The sequence below is a fragment of the Plecotus auritus genome, assembly GCF_963455305.1.
Source record: "Plecotus auritus genome assembly, chromosome: 13".
Taxonomy (NCBI): domain Eukaryota; kingdom Metazoa; phylum Chordata; class Mammalia; order Chiroptera; family Vespertilionidae; genus Plecotus; species Plecotus auritus.
This window is the reverse complement of record NC_137779.1, coordinates 17,415,707-17,433,032: the sequence shown is the minus strand read 5'-3', so window position 1 is coordinate 17,433,032 and position 17,326 is coordinate 17,415,707. Positions and strand designations below refer to the sequence as shown.

Below are 17,326 nucleotides of genomic sequence, written 5' to 3'. Positions count from 1 at the left end.
GCATTAATAATTACACTAATAATAAATAATTCCAGGGACGTTACATATGCCATCTCACATAATCAGCCTGCTGACCTCCCCCTTGGTGATGAAGACACAGGCTCCAGGAGCTGATTCACTCATCGGGTCAGGCAGCCGGGAACTGGGAGACCCAATGGCCGGTCACCGAGGCAGCACCTTAGCCCCGAGGAGCTCTGAGGGGCGCAGCCTGGACATTTCCAATGACCTGCCTCGGGCACAAGCCCAGGCTGAGGGCTGCTTAATGCTGAGCGAGCTCTGCCCCTCTCCCTGGGCTATGGCCAGTGAATGCAGATGAACTCTGATGGGATCTCAGATAAATATGCCAAAGAGGAAAGCTGCCTTTCCCACCCCCCCACACAGACACACACTCACACACACAGACACACACAGACACACACTCACACACACAGACATACACTCACACACACACACACACTCACACACAGACATACTCACACTCAGACACACACACAGACACACACTCACACACATAGACATACTCACAGACACACACTCACACACAAATACACACAGACACACACTCACACACACACAGACACACTCACAGACACACACACAGACACACTCACTCACACTCTCACACACTCACACACAGACATACACTCACACAAATACACATTCACACACACACACACTCTTACTCTCACACACATACTCACACACACAGACATACACTCACACACACAGACACTCACACAAATACACACTGACACACTCACACACACAGACATACACTCACAGACACACACATACAAATACACACACAGACACACACTCACAACACAGACATATTCGACTCACAGACACACACACACTCACACAGACTCACTCACACACACACTCTCACACACAGACACACTCACTCATACACTCACACACGGACACATATACACACAGAGACACACACACACTCAAACACATACAGGCACATTCACACACTCACATGCATGCAGGCACACACACACATACATGCTGGCACACTCACACGCACAGACACACACACTCACACACACATAGACACACTCACTCCCACGCACACTCACACAGTGCACTCCAAAGTCAAATGCAAATGATATTTTCAATTATGTACCAGGTTTGGATTATCTGGGCCTCAGAGTGCCTGTCACGGGGACCTGACCGTGACCATGGGCTGCTCCCCAGCGACACCTTTGCGTTTGGACCGATCTATGCAGCACTCACACTCCTGGGTCCCACAGCGACAGTGATGCAGCTCAGGGCTGAGAGCCATCATCATGACCTGGGCTGATCCCACTCCCTGCGGATCTGCTGAGACCTTCCCATGCGGCCACCAGGGCTCAGCTTGCTTCTCTGCCAATCTGCTTCCTTCATCCCATCAGGGGTGTCCTCAGCGTCCCCTCAGGCCCCGCCACACACACCCCAAGTTTTCTCAGATCTCTAGCTCAGAGTCAGCTTGCAAGGCCCCAGCCTTCAACAGCCCCTCCCTGATCCTGCCACAGGCTGGGCATGACACGATTTCTCCGAGCGATGCCCTGTAGGTGCACAGAGCACCCGGGAGACCGTGAAGACCAGGACTGTGCCCTCTCTGTAGAAAGCGAAACGAAGGCAGTGCTCGCCGATTTCTGAAGAGAAAGGTGGTCTCGGTGACAAACGAAGAAGATAGGAGATTCCAGAATCACCGGTAATGCCAAACTCTAGATGGGCATTAAAGCACCTTTTATAATGAACCCCGAACACGTTGCCCTTTTTAAAATTTAGAAACTTGTACTTTTTCCAAGGGGGCTCAGATCCGAAAAAGAATTGGATGTTTTGTCTTAGGATTTGGCAAAACGTAGACTTGAACATTTTGCATCAAGTCGAAGGTGCATTTGGTGGCTTCCTGCGATTCCCTGAAATACATGTTTGCAGCAAAGACAGCACCCTGCGTCCTCCTCTCCCTTCCGGAAGCGCTGCCATCGGCGTCTGGTCCTCCCTCAGGGGACACCATGGTCTCTCCTCATGAGCATCTTCGCCCTGAGTTCCGTGGCGTGGCCCTCGCTCAGCTCCATCTGTTCTTTGCCTGTCTCTCCCTCTGCGTCTGCCCCTCCCCTCTCCCTCTACCCACTGCCCTGCACTTCTCTCAGTCACCCCTCTGTCTCCTCCCTTCTTCCCTTCTCCCTTCCACCAACTACCATCTGGAGCAAATGCACCATTTTGTAATGCAAAAGGAGGAAGCCTGGCCGGTGGGGCTAGTGGTTGAGCGTCAGCCTATGAACCAGGAGGTCGCGGTTCAATTCCTGGTCAGGTTGTGGGCTTGATCCCCCATTCAGGAGGCAGCCAATCAATGATTCCCTCTCATCATGGATGTTTCTCTTTCCCTCTCCCTTCCTCTCTGATATTAATAAAGATGTACATTTTTTTTAAATGCAAAAAAAAAGTGCTCTTGCCCTAACCGGTTTGGCTCAGTGGATAGAGCGTCGGCCTGCGGACTGAGGGGTCCCAGGTTCGATTCTGGTCAAGGGCATGTACCTTGGTTGCGGGCACATCCCCAGTGGGGGGTGTGCAGGAGGCTGCTGATCGATGTTTTTCTCTCATCGATGTTTCTGGCTCTCTATCCCTCTCCCTTCCTCTCTGTAAAAATCAATAAAATACATATTTTTTAAAAAGAATCTTTTCAATTAAAAAAATAAAAGTGCTCTTAACCTCACTTTAGGAGCCAATCGCTAGAATTTCCTATGTTTGCCTTTAAGCCCCTTCCTTAGTGAGGTGACCCTTTGCCCACACCCCTCAGTTTCTGCACAGACAGCTGAGGCTCCGGGTTCTGGTTGGGAAAGCCGCTCAGTGCCCCCAGAGGTCATGGCCACATCCAGAAAATCAGTTCTGTCTTCTGTGTCTGGGCCCAGCCTGACGCCTGTCGCACCAGTCTCCTGCCGCGTCAGGTCGGCGGCCTCCGAGCAGGGAGAGCCACACCAGGGCATGGGGACCGGTTCTCGTTCCCATGGCTACCCTGTGCCGCTGGACACACCAGGGCCTGAGTCAGGTTCCTGGTTCCGCTACCTGTGACTCCTGTGGCTTGCCTCCAGGGGACTGACCGTTCTATGCCTCAGTTTCCCCATCTGTAAAATGAGGGCACCACGAGGTCCCGCAGCCGGAGTTTACCGTGAGGTTCAAGTAAGTGAAGCAGGCAGAACAGGTGAAGGGGACTAAGAGGTACAAACGTGTCGTTAAAAAGCATATAAGTCGCCCGAGGTACCGTGCGGCCCGGGGTACATAGTCAATACTGTTTAATAACTTTGGGGAGTGACAGATGGTAGCCAGACTCAGCGTGGTGATCATTGTGTAATGTATAAAAATATTGAATCAGTGCGCTGCACACCTGAAACTAATTTAATATTGTGTGTCAATTATAATTCAATTAAAAGAGAGAAAAGAGAAAACAAGGAAATGGCAGCGCGTGCCACCACGCTCGGCTCCCAGGCCCAGCCATGCTAATCAGAACCCCAAGGTCAAGTCAAAGTCGGGAGGAGCCGAGGCAGGGCCGTGCCAGTTACTCCTGCCAACACGCCTAAGCAGGGCTCTCACGTTGTCCTGTGGACGTTTGCACAACCACCTCCCAGGTGGCCGAGGGGGCCACCCACACCCTGTGCTTGACCCCCCGACACTCCATGCACCCACCTCCTCCACCAGCCACTCAGTTCCTTTCCCCATTGCTCTCACAGGTCCCCCTTCCCACCAAAGGGGGCGCTACCTGTGCCTCCACGCATGCTCTCCACACCCCACCCACCAGCACCCAAGCCAGGACTCCTCGACACACACAGGTGCACACACACACACACACATACACACAACACACACACCACACACATACACACACACACACACACACACACACACACACATACACACGGCCGTGTGCGTGGATCCCCAGTCTGGGGCCCACCCTGCCATCGCTCTCTCCCCCCTGCTCTGCCTACATCCTGTGATTTACTCGTCTGCTCAGCATTAATGAAACATCCTTCTCCCCGCAGACAGCTCCTCACTGATAAGATGGCTCAGACCCTGTTTAATCTGGAATAAACAGAATGCCCTGCCTAATTCGGAGGGGAAACAAGCGGCTTTGTTTGACTTTGGCCCTGACAGCAGCTGCCCCTGCCCTCACCGCCCCGCCCTGGACCCTCGGCCCTGGAAGGGCCCTGCCCTCCTGCCTCCGACATCTCCCCATCACTGGGTGGCTCTGTCAGGGCTGCTAGGCCGGTGCTGGCCAGGCTGAGGCTGGGCTGGGGAACCAGGGCTGAAACACGCTATTTCATGGCCAGTCTGCTGCTCATTTGGGCAAGTAACTTCACCACTTGGTGCTCAGTTTCCTCATCTCCAAAATATGCACAATCATTACGTCTGCCTTACATGGGGTCACTGTGAGGATTGGGTGGTGATTCTTAGAGTGCCGTACGTTCCGGACGTATTGTTGGCCCTAGAGCAGTGTGAGCTATTATTCCTATTCCTATCATTGTTGTTGTTATTACTACATCCAGGGCCATATGCTAGGAGATGGGAACATGCCAAGAGGACTGAGCCTCTACTCCGGATGTAGGGAACCTGACACGGGCCCACAGCTGGATGCACTCGGCCTGGGCTGAGTGCCGGGTAGAAGGCCCAGCGCGGTACCGGGGGAACTCGGGGAGCTTGGTTTCCGACTCGGCAGTTCAGGGAAGATGCTCACTGCGGGCAGACACCGTCCTACATGCTGGGACGGAAAGCAGAACCTGGCAAGGACCAGCCCTAGGCGCTCCTGCTGTTGGGCAGCCAACAGCACTGGCATCAAGGCCATGTGAGCTCATGCAGGTGGCACCGGGTCCTCGGGCAGAGCAGAGGCCAGACAAGGGAGGGGAGGGGCTGAAGTGGAGAGAGGGCTTCCTGGCGGAGGTGCCGACCCCGTAAAGAATGACCACACGTTAATGAGGCAAAGGTCACCTCTGAACTGACTGGCGAGACCAGGGGATTCTAGCCCATTAGGACTGGGGGTCAGGACATCCCCAGCAGGGGAGCGTCACACACAAATGCGCGCAGTTCTAGAAGGGCAGGCTGTCCCTGCAGGGAGGCGAGCAGACCAGTCCCAGCCAGCACAGGAGAAAGAGCTGGAGAGAGAAGGCCCAGCTGCGGGGCCTCTGCGCTAAGGAATAGTGTTTGCCTGGAGCAGCGGGAGCCAGTGAGCATTGTCAGTAGCAGAGACTGAGCTTCCGAATGGCCATCTGGCCGCGCTGGAGGGAGAAAGAAGCAACGTGGGGTGGACAGAGAGTTCAGGCTGTGGCCCCGTTCTGAGACGAGTTCAGGAGCCCAGGCACTTGGGCGGTCACCAGACAGTAGCGCCCAGCACCTTCTCCTGGGTCTCCCTTCCCCAGCCTTCAAGACTTAGCTAACGGGTTGCCCAGTTCTGGAGGTCTTTCTGGAACCTCCCGGGTGGACCAATACTACTGAGTATACCAATTAGCTGTTTTTTTGTGGGTTTTTTGCTGCATAATAAACCACCTCAAACATAATGATTCTGAGTCAGCGATTGGCTGAGCTCGCCCCAGAAGGCTCATCTCTGTTCCTCGGGAAGACAGCCGGGCTCATGCCTCTGTGGTGTGGCCTCCCTCTCGTGGGCACAGGATGTGGGGGGCGGGCTGGAGGAGGAGAAGCCAAGCTGGGCAGGGCAGCATGGGGTCACCCCTCGACAGCCTGGTGAACACAGGGCAGGGGAAGGAGAGAGACGCCTCTACTTCCCCAAGGGGACAGAGCACCCACCATTCAACACCGGGACGTGGATAGTGTTTCTCCACATCGCATCCCGCTGGGCTCTGGCAGCTAAACAGCGAATCTGATTTTATTAAAGCCCCCATTTTACACGGGGGGAACTGAGGCACGGGGAGGCTCAGCAACTTGCCCAAGGGTACACGCTAGTCAAGGTGGGACCCAAGCTTTGACCCCAAGCTGCCCAGCCGTCAAGGGAGCTAAACAAATGGGAAGGGACAATTGGGGAACAGTGATTTATTCCAAGGACGGGATTCTTATCCACAAGAAGAATTTGAGTTGTTGTTAAAGATGAAAAATGAGACTGGAGAGGCCGACAGGAGCCAACAAGTTCAGACTTTATCCAGATGGCAATGCCCTCGGAAGGATTTTACACACGTTCGGCAAATGGGGACAAACGGACGCTTGAATGGATGGATGGATGGCCCGACTTTTGTGAAGATCACTCTGGGACCGTGTCGGGGAATGAGGGAGAGAATGCGAGGCGGTATCATCCAAGCAAGAAATGAGGAGGGCCTGAGCCAGGAAGGCTTTTGGGGATGGAACGGAGAGACCTGTTTGAGAATCTACCAGGGTGGTTAGTTAACAAGGCGGATGAAGGAGAGGAGAATCCAGAAAGAGCTGCAGATTCGGGTTATGTAACGTGCCCAGTCATACAGCCTGTAAAGTCATGGATTCCAGCCAGGTGCGGCTCAGCAAACGCCACGCAGGGTGTCCCCTGTATGGCAGGTGCCACGCCAGGTGATGGGGATCAAAGAAGAGAGACAACCACATGCAGGTCACTGCATAGAACAGGTTAGCTATCGAGACAGAGGATGCCCAGGATGCTATGGGAAAATGGGCAAAAGTCACTTGGTCCACCCGGGAGGTTCCAGAAAGACCTCCGGAACTGGGCAACCCGTTAGCTAAGTCTTGAAGGCTGGGGAAGGGAGACCCAGGAGAAGGGGCTGGGGGCGGGAAGAGATCTCTAGCATCCCAGTCAAAGAAATGGCCTATGTCAGTGGTCGGCAAACTCATTAGTCAACAGAGCCAAATATCAACAGTACAACGATTGAAATTTCTTTTGAGAGCCAAATTTTTTAAACTTAAACTTGTTCTAATGCCACTTCTTCAAAATAGACTCGCCCAGGCCGTGGTATTTTGTGGAAGAGCCACACTCAAGGGGCCAAAGAGCTGCATGTGGCTTGAGAGCCGCAGTTTGCCGACCACTGGCCTATGTGGAGGCGCCTGTTATGAAACAAGATCGCTAACTGCAAGCCCCGGGTCTGCTGAGCCATCCAGGCCCTCTCTTTAAGTTGAGGAAGGAAGGATCAGGGCTCCAAGCGAGACTGAAGGGCCCCATGTGTGCTCTCATCGTCCAGTGAGCCTTTCCTTCAAAGCATTTGTCAGTCTGTCCTTCCTGCCCGGAGGCCTGCAGAGCAGGGCTCCTCAAACATTGATGCAATACAGAACTCCCGGGGTCCTTTTCAATGCCAGGGCCGGAGGCGGGGCCCAGCAGCAGCTGCATCTGTAACAAGCTCCAGGTGGGATAGAACTGCAGGCCCATCCGGGCGCACGGGGAGCAAAGGTCTCCAGGAGGCACGCCGGTCTGGTTTTCTCAGCCATTATCTGCTCAGACAGTGGCATGAAAGAGACTGATTGGAGGAACTGAAAGGAGAAAGGGAGGAAGCGGGAGGGAAGCAAAGCTGGCATCAGGACGGCAACCGCGACAGGGGGGTGAAGGGAGACTCTGGAGGTGTGAGGTGCTGGTCAGGATGAGCCAGAGACTCGGGTGTCCTCCCTCCGGTCCAGCCAGCTCACACACTCCCAGCTGAACTCAGCCCACTCCCTGCCCCTGCCTGAGTCCCCAGGGCCTGGGGCTGAACGCTGATGCCTACCTAACAGCAAAGGAAAGTAGTGCCAGCAGCTAACCTGCTGGTAACCGGCAGCCGAGTGTCTCTGATCTGTCACTTTGTTAAGCCTGTGATCCAGGCAAATCAGACTGGGGTCCCTCCTGGACCAAGAAGATGGGTGCTACCAAGAAAACAGACTGAGGAGCACCCCATTACCACCACGCCTCCCCAGCCCAGGCTTCTCCCGCCAGAAACGGCAGGAAGCAGCCAATCCCCAAATGTCACACCACAGAGTTCTTAAGCAGCTGACCCAGTGAGGGCTAGGGACCTCCTCCTCTTTGTCGCGTCCCCACCAACCCCCCGCCCACACTCACTCAACTCACTCATCCATCCCCAACTCTATCCACCCACATACGTGCATCATCTAAAAAGTGCCGACCTCGGAGGGGAAGGCCAGGAGAGACCCCAGCCCAGGGATCGTTCACTCATTCATTCAACTAGTGTTTATTGAGCACCTGCTGTGCATCAGGCACTGATCTAGACATGGCAATGCCGCGGCAACCAAGACGTCGGGATCTTCCTTTGTCATTAGGAGCCTCCTCTCTAGTAAAAGGAGACAGACAACATGACCCCCCTGATGGGGAAATCAGGTGGGTGATGTGATGGAGAGCAGAGGAGGGGCGATGACATGGGCCTCGCTGAGGATGTGAGTGAAAGCTGTGCCCTCATGGACGAGACGAAGCCAGCAAGACAGGAGGACACAGAAAAGACCGTTCTGGACAGCGCAGAGCCGGGCCTCCGCTGGCTGCTCCCAGCTCTGGGGGCCAGCTCCCCCCGCCCCCCGCACCTGCTCTGGTCGCCCCCAGGCCTCAGTCACTCCACAGTGAATGCATTTTGTCCTGACTGACAAGGAGCGCACCACCAAAACAGCCAACTATTTTTATCTCCAGATTAATCACAAAAGGCTAACGTTTCCACCTTCCCTGTGATTAAAAATTAGGAGACCAAACTCTGTAGTGGTTCGGGATAATAACCAATCCTGTGAGGTCTTCATGAATAATGCATATCCAGGCTCAGGCTGCTCCAGGCTCCCCCATCACCACCACCACCACCACCACCACCCCCCCCCCACAAGCACTTCAGCTCCGGGTCCCTCCGAAGAAGAGAGAGGGAATGAGTCCCCCTTCCGTACCTGGGGAGCTGCAGCTGCCAGGAACTGTTGATTTCTATTCAGCCTGTGGGCTCCCCAACTTCCTCCCTCCTCCCCCATCCGCCCCACACACCCCAGCCCCATCTGCACCCCACCCCCACACCCCATCTGGTGTGCAGCCAGGCGAAGGCCAATCAATAATGCATAGCTACTTGAATACCCAGCGTGATAACCGCTTATTTGGGAAGATGTAATCAGCACCCATTCTGAGGGTGGATGTGTGGGTGCCTGTGTATCCACCCTGCAGCCCACGCCCCTCTCCGCTCCCCTCCCTCCCTAATCCAGTATTCCCAGCACAGCACCGCACAGCAGGGAGGGAGGGCTTCGCCCAGCTCAGTCTCCACGCTGTGGCCAGAGGAATTAGAGCAGGAACAAAGGCCCAGAGACAGTCGGTTCTTAAACTTGGACACACGGGACCTGCCAGGAGCTGGAAAGCCCTACTGCTGGGTCCAGCTCCAGAAATCGGTCCAGCTGGTCAGTGTGTGGCCTTGGTTTTCAAAACCTCTCCCAGAAGATTGTGAGCTGTGGCCTGGCTTAAACCACTGTCAGACCCCACGAATGTCATTGCTGGGGAGAATGTTCCAGATCCCCTGTTCACCTCTCACATTTATTTATTTATTTATTTATTTACTTATTTATTAAACAGAGAGGAAGGGAGAGGGAGAGAGAGACAGAAACATCAATGATGAGAGAGAATCATTGATGGGCTGCCTCCTGCACGCCCCACACTGAGGATGGAGCCCGAAACCCAGTCCTGTGCCCTGACCGGGAATCGAACCGTGACCTCCTGGTTCATAGGTCGACACTCAGCCACTGAACCACGCTGGCCAGGCGACCTCTCCCATTTCAGAGCTGAGGAAATAAAACCGGAAGAAGGGGCTGCCTCTGGGCCTCGCCGTGGGTCTGAGGGCGCTTTCCACCCCACCGCACCCTCGGGCTGCTTTATTCCACTCCTAAAGCTGCCAGTAGTTCTTTTCCGTCTTCCTGGCCCTGGGCAAGCTCGGCTGGAGCCCCTGCCTCCTGGACCTCTCCTGGGGAGTAAGCTGCCCCCACCCAGGGAGGGCGCAGGAGCCCAGCCCAGCCCTTCCCGCTGGAAGGCCCGGCCCATGGAGTAAAGCTCCCTCTGCGGCGAGTGGAACGCCCACCCCCAGTGGTGCAAAGCCCTCATTAGCCCCCAGGCCACACCCGCATCCTCCAGCAGTAATGAGGGGGTACAGGGTGTCTTGATTGTCCAGCCCACACCCACCATCTGCCTGTGCCCAGGCCCCCCGGGAGGCTGGGCAGGGTTAGATGAGGCTGACTTCTCCCTGGGCCAGGATCCGGGCGGAGTCCTGGGGCTGATGAGGACTTCTGGATGCCCTGAGGGTTTGTTCTTTCTCAGGAATAGGAACTCGGGGGTGGGGGTGGGGGCCTTGGTGCTGACAGGGCTGGGTCCCGAGCCAGGCCCTGGAGGCAGGAAGGAAGGGCAGAGCGCTGGCTGAAGGGGACCCGGAGCCTCCTGCTGTTCCCTGAGGGGCCCGGGCCGCTGGGAGAGCCCAGATGCAGGAGCTCCAGGGATAGAGAAGGAAGCCAGGCAGGTTGTGGGGCGTGCCCTGGGGGAGGGTAGAGGGGAAAGCAGCACCTATAGGGGAGGTGGGGTGCCTGGAGCTCTGAGACCGCCTGCCCCAGCCCCCAGCGCGGAGGCTTGCACAGGGCCTGGGGTGGTGGGAGGAGAGGGGGACGATGGACTTTCTGTCACTGGGTCCTTGTTCTAGGGCCCTAGCTTGTCCCCCAGCTCCCCCTGGATCACTCACTGGCAGACTGCAGTCAGCCCCTCCCAGCATCCAGAACTGAGGCCCCAGCCCCTCCAGCAAGGAAGAGCAGGGGTGTCCAGGGCGACTCTAGGGAGACCTGCCCTCTGTGGATTGTCCTGGGAGACGCAGGAGCCTCCGAGGCCGCACCTCCGAAGTGTCCACTGCGCTGACGTTGGAACAGGCTCTGTGACTTGGACCAGTCTCTGGGCCTCTTCTCCAAACGCTGGCCACGTGTCCTCATAAGCACCTGCCCTGCCTCCCAGGGTCATCATGGGGTCACAGGCGTGGCTCCATGGGCCTTAGCGAGTGTGTATGAGACCCCGCCAGGCACGGGGCTCTGCGCAGGGCGCCGAGGGAGATGTCGGTTCCTCCCGGCACCCCGGTCCCCAGCGGCAGCCAGTGTGGGACCCGCTACTGAAAAGCCAGCGGAGAGCCAGCAGGAGAGGTTCGTTCTGACTGAGGTGAGGGAGCTGGGGCCGCTGTGGAAGGGTGAAATGCTAAGGCGATGCCAGGGCTGCGCAGCCCTTGAACCGCTGTCTCGGTCTTGAACATCATCTGCCTGTCACCTGTCCCCTGAGAGGAAGGGGCCACCCGGTGCATCAGGTGTCAGGTGTTGGCTCCCAGCCCTGGCTCTGCCACTCCCTGGCAGCGTGACCTTGAGCCTGACCCCTTGAGCTGAGTCTCGTTTCGACATGTATGCAGTTGGGATCATAATCATGTTTTACTAGCAAGATTGTTGTGAGGATGAAATCAGACAACAGATGTGACCGTGCTTTGTCTAAGAAAGAAAAAGAAGACAGGCCGGGGTGGCTCAGTGGTTGTTGACCCATGAACCAGGAGGTCACGGTCCAGTTCCCAGTCAGGCCACATGCCCAGGTTGCAGGCTCGGTCCCCAGTAGGGAGCGTGTGGGTGCGGATGATGTTTCTCAGCCATCGATGTTTCTATCTCTCTCTCCCTTCCTCTCTCTGAAATCAATTTTAAAAAACATATTTAAAAAATAGCTTTCTGTCTAGAAGGAGAAGGAAGAAGAGGAAGAGGAGGAGGAGGAGGAGGAGGAGGAGGAGGAGGGGGAGGAGGAGAAGGAGGAGGAGGAGTTGTTAAATAGGATGAGACTACAGATACTGTCTGGGCATCGGAGCTCTGCTCCTCTGTGACCAGGTTCAGGGCCCGCCCTGTCCCCTCACAGGCTCCTCGCGAGCAGAGGATGAGACGCTGCTGGGAACAGCCTCTGCAAATAAACACGCGGTGCGCGTGTGCGGGATTACTGCTGTTATTACTGTGACAATACTCGGGGATTAACGGTTATTAAAGAATGATAATTACTGTTTGTCATCAGCTCCATAAAGCCCGCCAGCTCCGCGGCTGCCCAGCTGGAGGGGCAGGGTGCCCTCAGCCTGACCTCCCTCCTCCTCTGCCCACAGTGCCACCCGATGACCCCGTCATCCTGGGGGGGCCCGTGATCAGCCTGCGGGCAGGGGACCCCCTCAACCTCACCTGCCACGCAGACAACGCCAAGCCCGCCGCGACCATCGTCTGGCTGCGGAAGGGAGAGGTCATCAACGGGGCCACCTACTCCAAGGTGAGGCCTGGGGCAGCACTGGTGGGGGCAGGGCAGGGGGGGGGCGCTTTACAGGGAGGGGCCAGCTCACCCCACCTCTGAAGCTCTTGCTCTCTCTCACTTTCTGTTGCTCCTGTTCTCCCTCTGTCTGTCGCTCTCTGCACGTCACTTTCTCTCTCACTCCATGGCTCTGTTCATCTGAGCGTTCTGTCTCTTGGAGGAGACTCACCCCCACTGGCTGGTGGGCCTCTCGTACCCCCACTGCCTCCAAGCCCCTGGCCTGGCGGGTGGGTGAGCGCCTGGGCTCCCAGTGGGCATCTGGCTGCAGCAACATTGGAGTGATCGCAAGGCCTCTCCCCGAGCCCCCTTCCTGGACACCCGGGCTCGGGCCATCTTCCCCAGGCCTGGCACCAGAATCATACCCAAACCAGGGGGCGGGCAGGACAGGCTGAGGAAGAGGGGGGACACTATGGGCTGAGTCCGGAGAGAAATCTCCCCGGGGAGCCAGGGCTACTTCACAAGCTGCTGCCAGGTGTAGGGACGAGGCCTGGACCCTGGAGAGGTGCTGGGTCTTAGCACGGCGTGTGTATACCTACCTCGAAGCCCCTAACCCTCTGCCCCCACCTCTGCTCCCTCCGGCTGCGGGCTGCTGCCGGGACCCTGGGTCTCACTGGGCCCATGCTAAGAGCACTTGTGGACTAACAACCCCCACACTGGGCCCAGCTCCCTCCACCAGCCTCTCCGCTGGGTACTCTCTCCCCACCTGTCACCCCCGCATCCTCCATCCATCTGCCTATCAGGGCCTAGAGCAGGGGTCCTCAAACTTTTTAAACAGGGGGCCAGTTCACTGTCCCTCAGACCGTTGGAGGGCCGGACTATAGTTTTAAAAAAAAAAACAAACTATGAACAAATTCCTATGCGCACTGCGGGCCCGGGACGAGTCGGCTGCTAAGCAGGACAGGCAGCAGCACCTGGCGGGCCGGATAAATGTCCTCAGCGGGCCGTATGTGGCCCGCGGGCCGTAGTTTGAGGACGCCTGGCCTAGAGTCTCTACCCAGCAGCCTCCACTCATCCTGGCCTTCTCTGTGACGGGCGTCACTCTGGCCCCAGGGCACAGAGGGAGGTGCCTGAGAAGGCAGGCTCTGGGCAAATGCACTGTGAGGCCTCCACCTTCCCGTCCATCCCCATTCAGGCGTGACAACCGGCCCTAGTGCAGTGGTCGGCAAACTGCGGCTCGCGAGCCACATGCGGCTCTTTGGCCCCTTGAGGGTGGCTCTTCCACAAAATACCACGGCCTGGGCGAGTCTATTTTGAAGAAGTGGCATTAGAAGAAGTTTAAGTTTAAAAAATTTGGCTCTCCAAAGAAATTTCAATCGTTGTACTGTTGGTATTTGGCTCTGTTGACTAATGAGTTTGCTGACCACTGCCCTAGTGGATTCCCCAGGCAGCTGTAAAGAGGGGAATCAGATGTTTGAAAAAAAGACACAGGTGGGGAGGTGAGTGAAGAAGACAGGAGAGGAGGTCTGGTTGCCAGGCAATTGGGTCTCACTCAAGGCCTCTTTTAAGCACAGGTGTTGAGGCCCCACCCACTGCATTCCCTGAAAACCTCCATCATCCTCACATGGGGTCCCCTCCACCCCCAGCCCCTGCAGGCATCTCCTGGCCTCCCATCTCTCAGCGGAGGCCCCCGGGGGCTTTGGCTGCTGCCTGCACTGGACACCCGCTCCCAGGGCGTATTCTGTTCCTGGCCAGCCCGGCCCCCAGGACCACTGCCAACTGAAGGCCAAGGGCCTGTCCTCAGGGGTGGGGCATGGGGCACAGGCAGGAAGCTGCGCCCGGGCAGGCAGGGTTTAGAGATGAGCCCCAGACCTCACAGAGCCACTGGGACAGCCCGAAGGTCCTTGGATGCAGAGAGAGCTGGAAACCCATCCATGAAGCCTACTGCTCGGCGCACTCACCCAAGCATGGGTCAGGTGCATGCCCGCCCCAGCACACACCTGCACACGCAGCTGCGCTGGTCCTTGTGCACCTGCAAGAGCTGCCATCAGGGTCACGAGGGGTCGCCTGGGCTGGGATCCGGCAGCTGCTAGTGCCACCAAGCCGGAGGGAGGGCTGCCCCGGGCCTTGGAAGTAGTGGCACAGAAACAGAAGACTCGCCGTTAATAATTCACTGGGTGAGCTGATTTGCCCACGAACGAAGGTTTCTGAAATAGGAGGTGGGGGCTGGGGTCCCCAGCGTGTCCCCAGAGCCAAGTTCAATGAAGAGAAGGAGCTGGGAAGGAAGACCACGTGGGCTGTGACAAGAATTAGCCAATGGTAGAATGTTCGGCCTGGCTGGGACCTTCAAGGCCTCACAGCCCAAAGGTTCATTTGCATATGAGTAAAGGGGAGATGTGTCAGAGGAGAATGAAGGAAAAGAAAGAAAGCTGAGAAGTGAGGAGATTAGGAAGGAATGAGGGAAGGAGACAAAGGAGGGTGAGAGAGATGGAGGCTGGGCAGGAGAAGGCAGGCCACCCGCCCTCCCTTCCCCAAGCCAGCTTTCCACCCTGCGGGCTCACAGGCCTCCCTGACCTTTCTCGGCCTCCTCCCCCAGGACCTTCCTGCAGACCTGGCCCTTCCCTGGGTCCAGGGCCTGGGGTCCCCGAGAGCTGGGAGCCGGGGTGAGCCTCCTGTGGGAGCCGCAAGCCTGCCTTCCCCTCTCTCCCTGGTTTAATGAACACATCTCCCTTTTCTCTAATTAGGTGGAACAAACAGCTTGAACCAGAATTTTTATTTCCCAGAAAAGCACACGCCCGGACACAGTAAATATGTCATTAATCATCATTCGGAGGCAGAGGAGCACCCTGGGCGGGGAGGCGGCGGGAGGCAGCCCCGGGGCCTCATTAGGAGCACGGGCACCTGCCGGCCCTGCCCCTCAGCCGCAAAGAGCAGATCAGCAGAGGGGCCAGCTGAGTCCAGCGTATGTCCATGCCCCTTGTTAGCACAATGGGGGAGTAAAGAAAGGGGGGGCATAGTATGGACACCCTCCCCACTTCACCCCCCCCACACACACACATGCACACATACACAGACACGCTCCACCCCAGGTCTTATTTCCACCCAGGAAATTGTTCTTATTATCGCTTCGATATTTATAGACACAGGCGGTCTGCTGCCCTGCCCGAGCCAGCCTGCTGCTGTGGTGCGGTGCAGCGCCCTCCGCGGGGGTTGGGCTGGGGGCCAACCCCCTGTGCCTTCTCTGTGCAGGTGCCTCTGTTGGTCCCCATCCAGTTCCTGGCCTGGAGCCTGCTACCCACCCACTGCCCGGCCTGCCCCATGGCTAGCTAGGGCTTCCCACATCCCTCTCCCCCAGCCCCTCTCCGGGGACCCCTCTGCCCAGGGCTAAGGCCACCACCCCATGACGGCCCAGGGAAGGCCTCAAGCCACCAGCACCTGTCGAGGCCCAGGCAGTTTTCCAGCCTCCGGGAGACAGTGCGGACGACTCTCCCGCCCCAGGGATCTCTCTGGCATCTCAGAGCCTGGCCTTGTCTACGCAGGATGAGCTGACCTGGACGGAGGCTCGGGTCATGGCCCAGGGCTGGAGGCCACAGGCTGTGCCCCGGCTAAGCAGGACCCCACTGGCCTGCAGACCCAGAGAGTGGCTCCGGCAGCCTCTGTGACCTTGGCCCTGTGACCTTGGAGGCTACACAGTGGTTCTAACTGTTCCCACCTTTACTTGGAGATCGCACTCACCTCCTTCCAACTCTCGGGGAGCTGTGAAGGGAGGGTCATGGCTCAGGGTCATTCTCAAGGGCAAATCCCAGCCCTGCCCAGCAAGTTCCTGACTCACTTTGAACTCGTTTTTCGCTTCTGCTGGACAGAAATAGCGCTCCCTTCCTTCCAGGGTCTGGGGAGATCAGAGACCAGGCCGATGTTCCTTTAAAGGAGGCTTGAGGAAGTGAAGTCTCTTATTCTACTAGAGGCCCAGTGCACGAATTCATGCACGGGTGGGTCTGGCTGGCCTGCCCCAATCGGGGCTGATCAGGGCTGGGCCAGCCAGGGGGAGGGGCCATGGGGGGGGGTGCGATGAGGGCCCTGATCGGGCCAGTTGGCTGCCGCAGTGCACGCCATAGCAACCGATTGTTCCGGTCATTCTGTCATTCCGGTCGCTTGGCTTTTATATATATAGATTCCCTGGCTCTAATCACGGAGAAATAAGACTGCACCCACCACCCCTTTTCTGGAGGGAGTTAGCAGTGTCCAAGGACTGGCCAGTCCCGCCTGGGAGTGGCCCTCCTGCCCACATACCGTCCCAGCATGCACCACCTCGCGGGTCAGCGGTGGGCTCCCCTCCCAGGGCTCCAAACTGACGGGGAGGGCCCTGAAAGGGGGTGCAGGGAGGGGCGAGGTGGACCTGGCTGCAGAATGACCTCATGGTCCCATGGAAACTAAGGAATGGAAGACGGGAGACCAGAAGCCTCAGGACTCGGATTGGTTTCCTAGGGCTGGCCTAACAAGGGCCTACACCTGGTGCTCAAAACAGCTGAAGTTCATTGTCTCACAGGGTGGAGGCCCAGAGTCCGCACTCCGGTGCTGACGGGCCCATGCTCCCTCCGAAGGCTTTAGGGCAGGGGTGGGAACGTCTGGCCCAGTCCTCGAGCTGTGTAAAGCCCGAGAAATCCTTTGGTCTGGCCCTGCCAAGGCATGAGAGGTGAGTTAATTAAATGTTTGACCACAGATAGCAGGTGAATTTTGAAGCTAATAATGTTGTATGGCCCTCGAATGATGTTATAAACATCCAAATGGCCCTTGGCAGGAAAAAGGGTTCCCCTACCCCTGCTTTAGGGAGAACCCTCCCTTGCCTCTTCTAGCGCCAGGTGGCTGCCGGCTCTCCTTGGCTTGTGGCAGCATCACTCCAGTCTCTGCCTCCCTCTCCGTATGGTCCTCTCCTCTGTTTCTCGGACTCTCTGCCTCTCCCTCTTGTCAGGACACCAGTCATTGGATTTAGGGCCCATTCTAAATCCAGAGTCTCAACTAATGGCTAATTACTTAGCTAATCTGTGAAGACCCTATTTCCAAATGAGGTCACATTCTGAGGTTCCAGGGGGACCTGAACCCTGGGGGGACACCACTTAACCCATTGCAGGAGCCTCTTACCTGTTT

At 57.0% G+C, this 17,326-nt stretch overlaps 1 protein-coding gene across 2 annotated transcripts in view; it reads left to right on the top strand.

Annotated features, from left to right (window-relative positions):
- KIRREL3 (kirre like nephrin family adhesion molecule 3) overlaps nt 1–17,326 on the top strand; it is a 484,782-nt gene that overhangs the window by 435,471 nt on the left and 31,985 nt on the right. For both annotated transcript variants that reach the window (XM_080649529.1, XM_080649528.1), the window contains exon 5: nt 12,048–12,205. In XM_080649529.1, the coding sequence (XP_080505655.1) occupies nt 12,048–12,205 (158 nt within the window). The remainder of the gene's footprint in view (nt 1–12,047; nt 12,206–17,326) is intronic.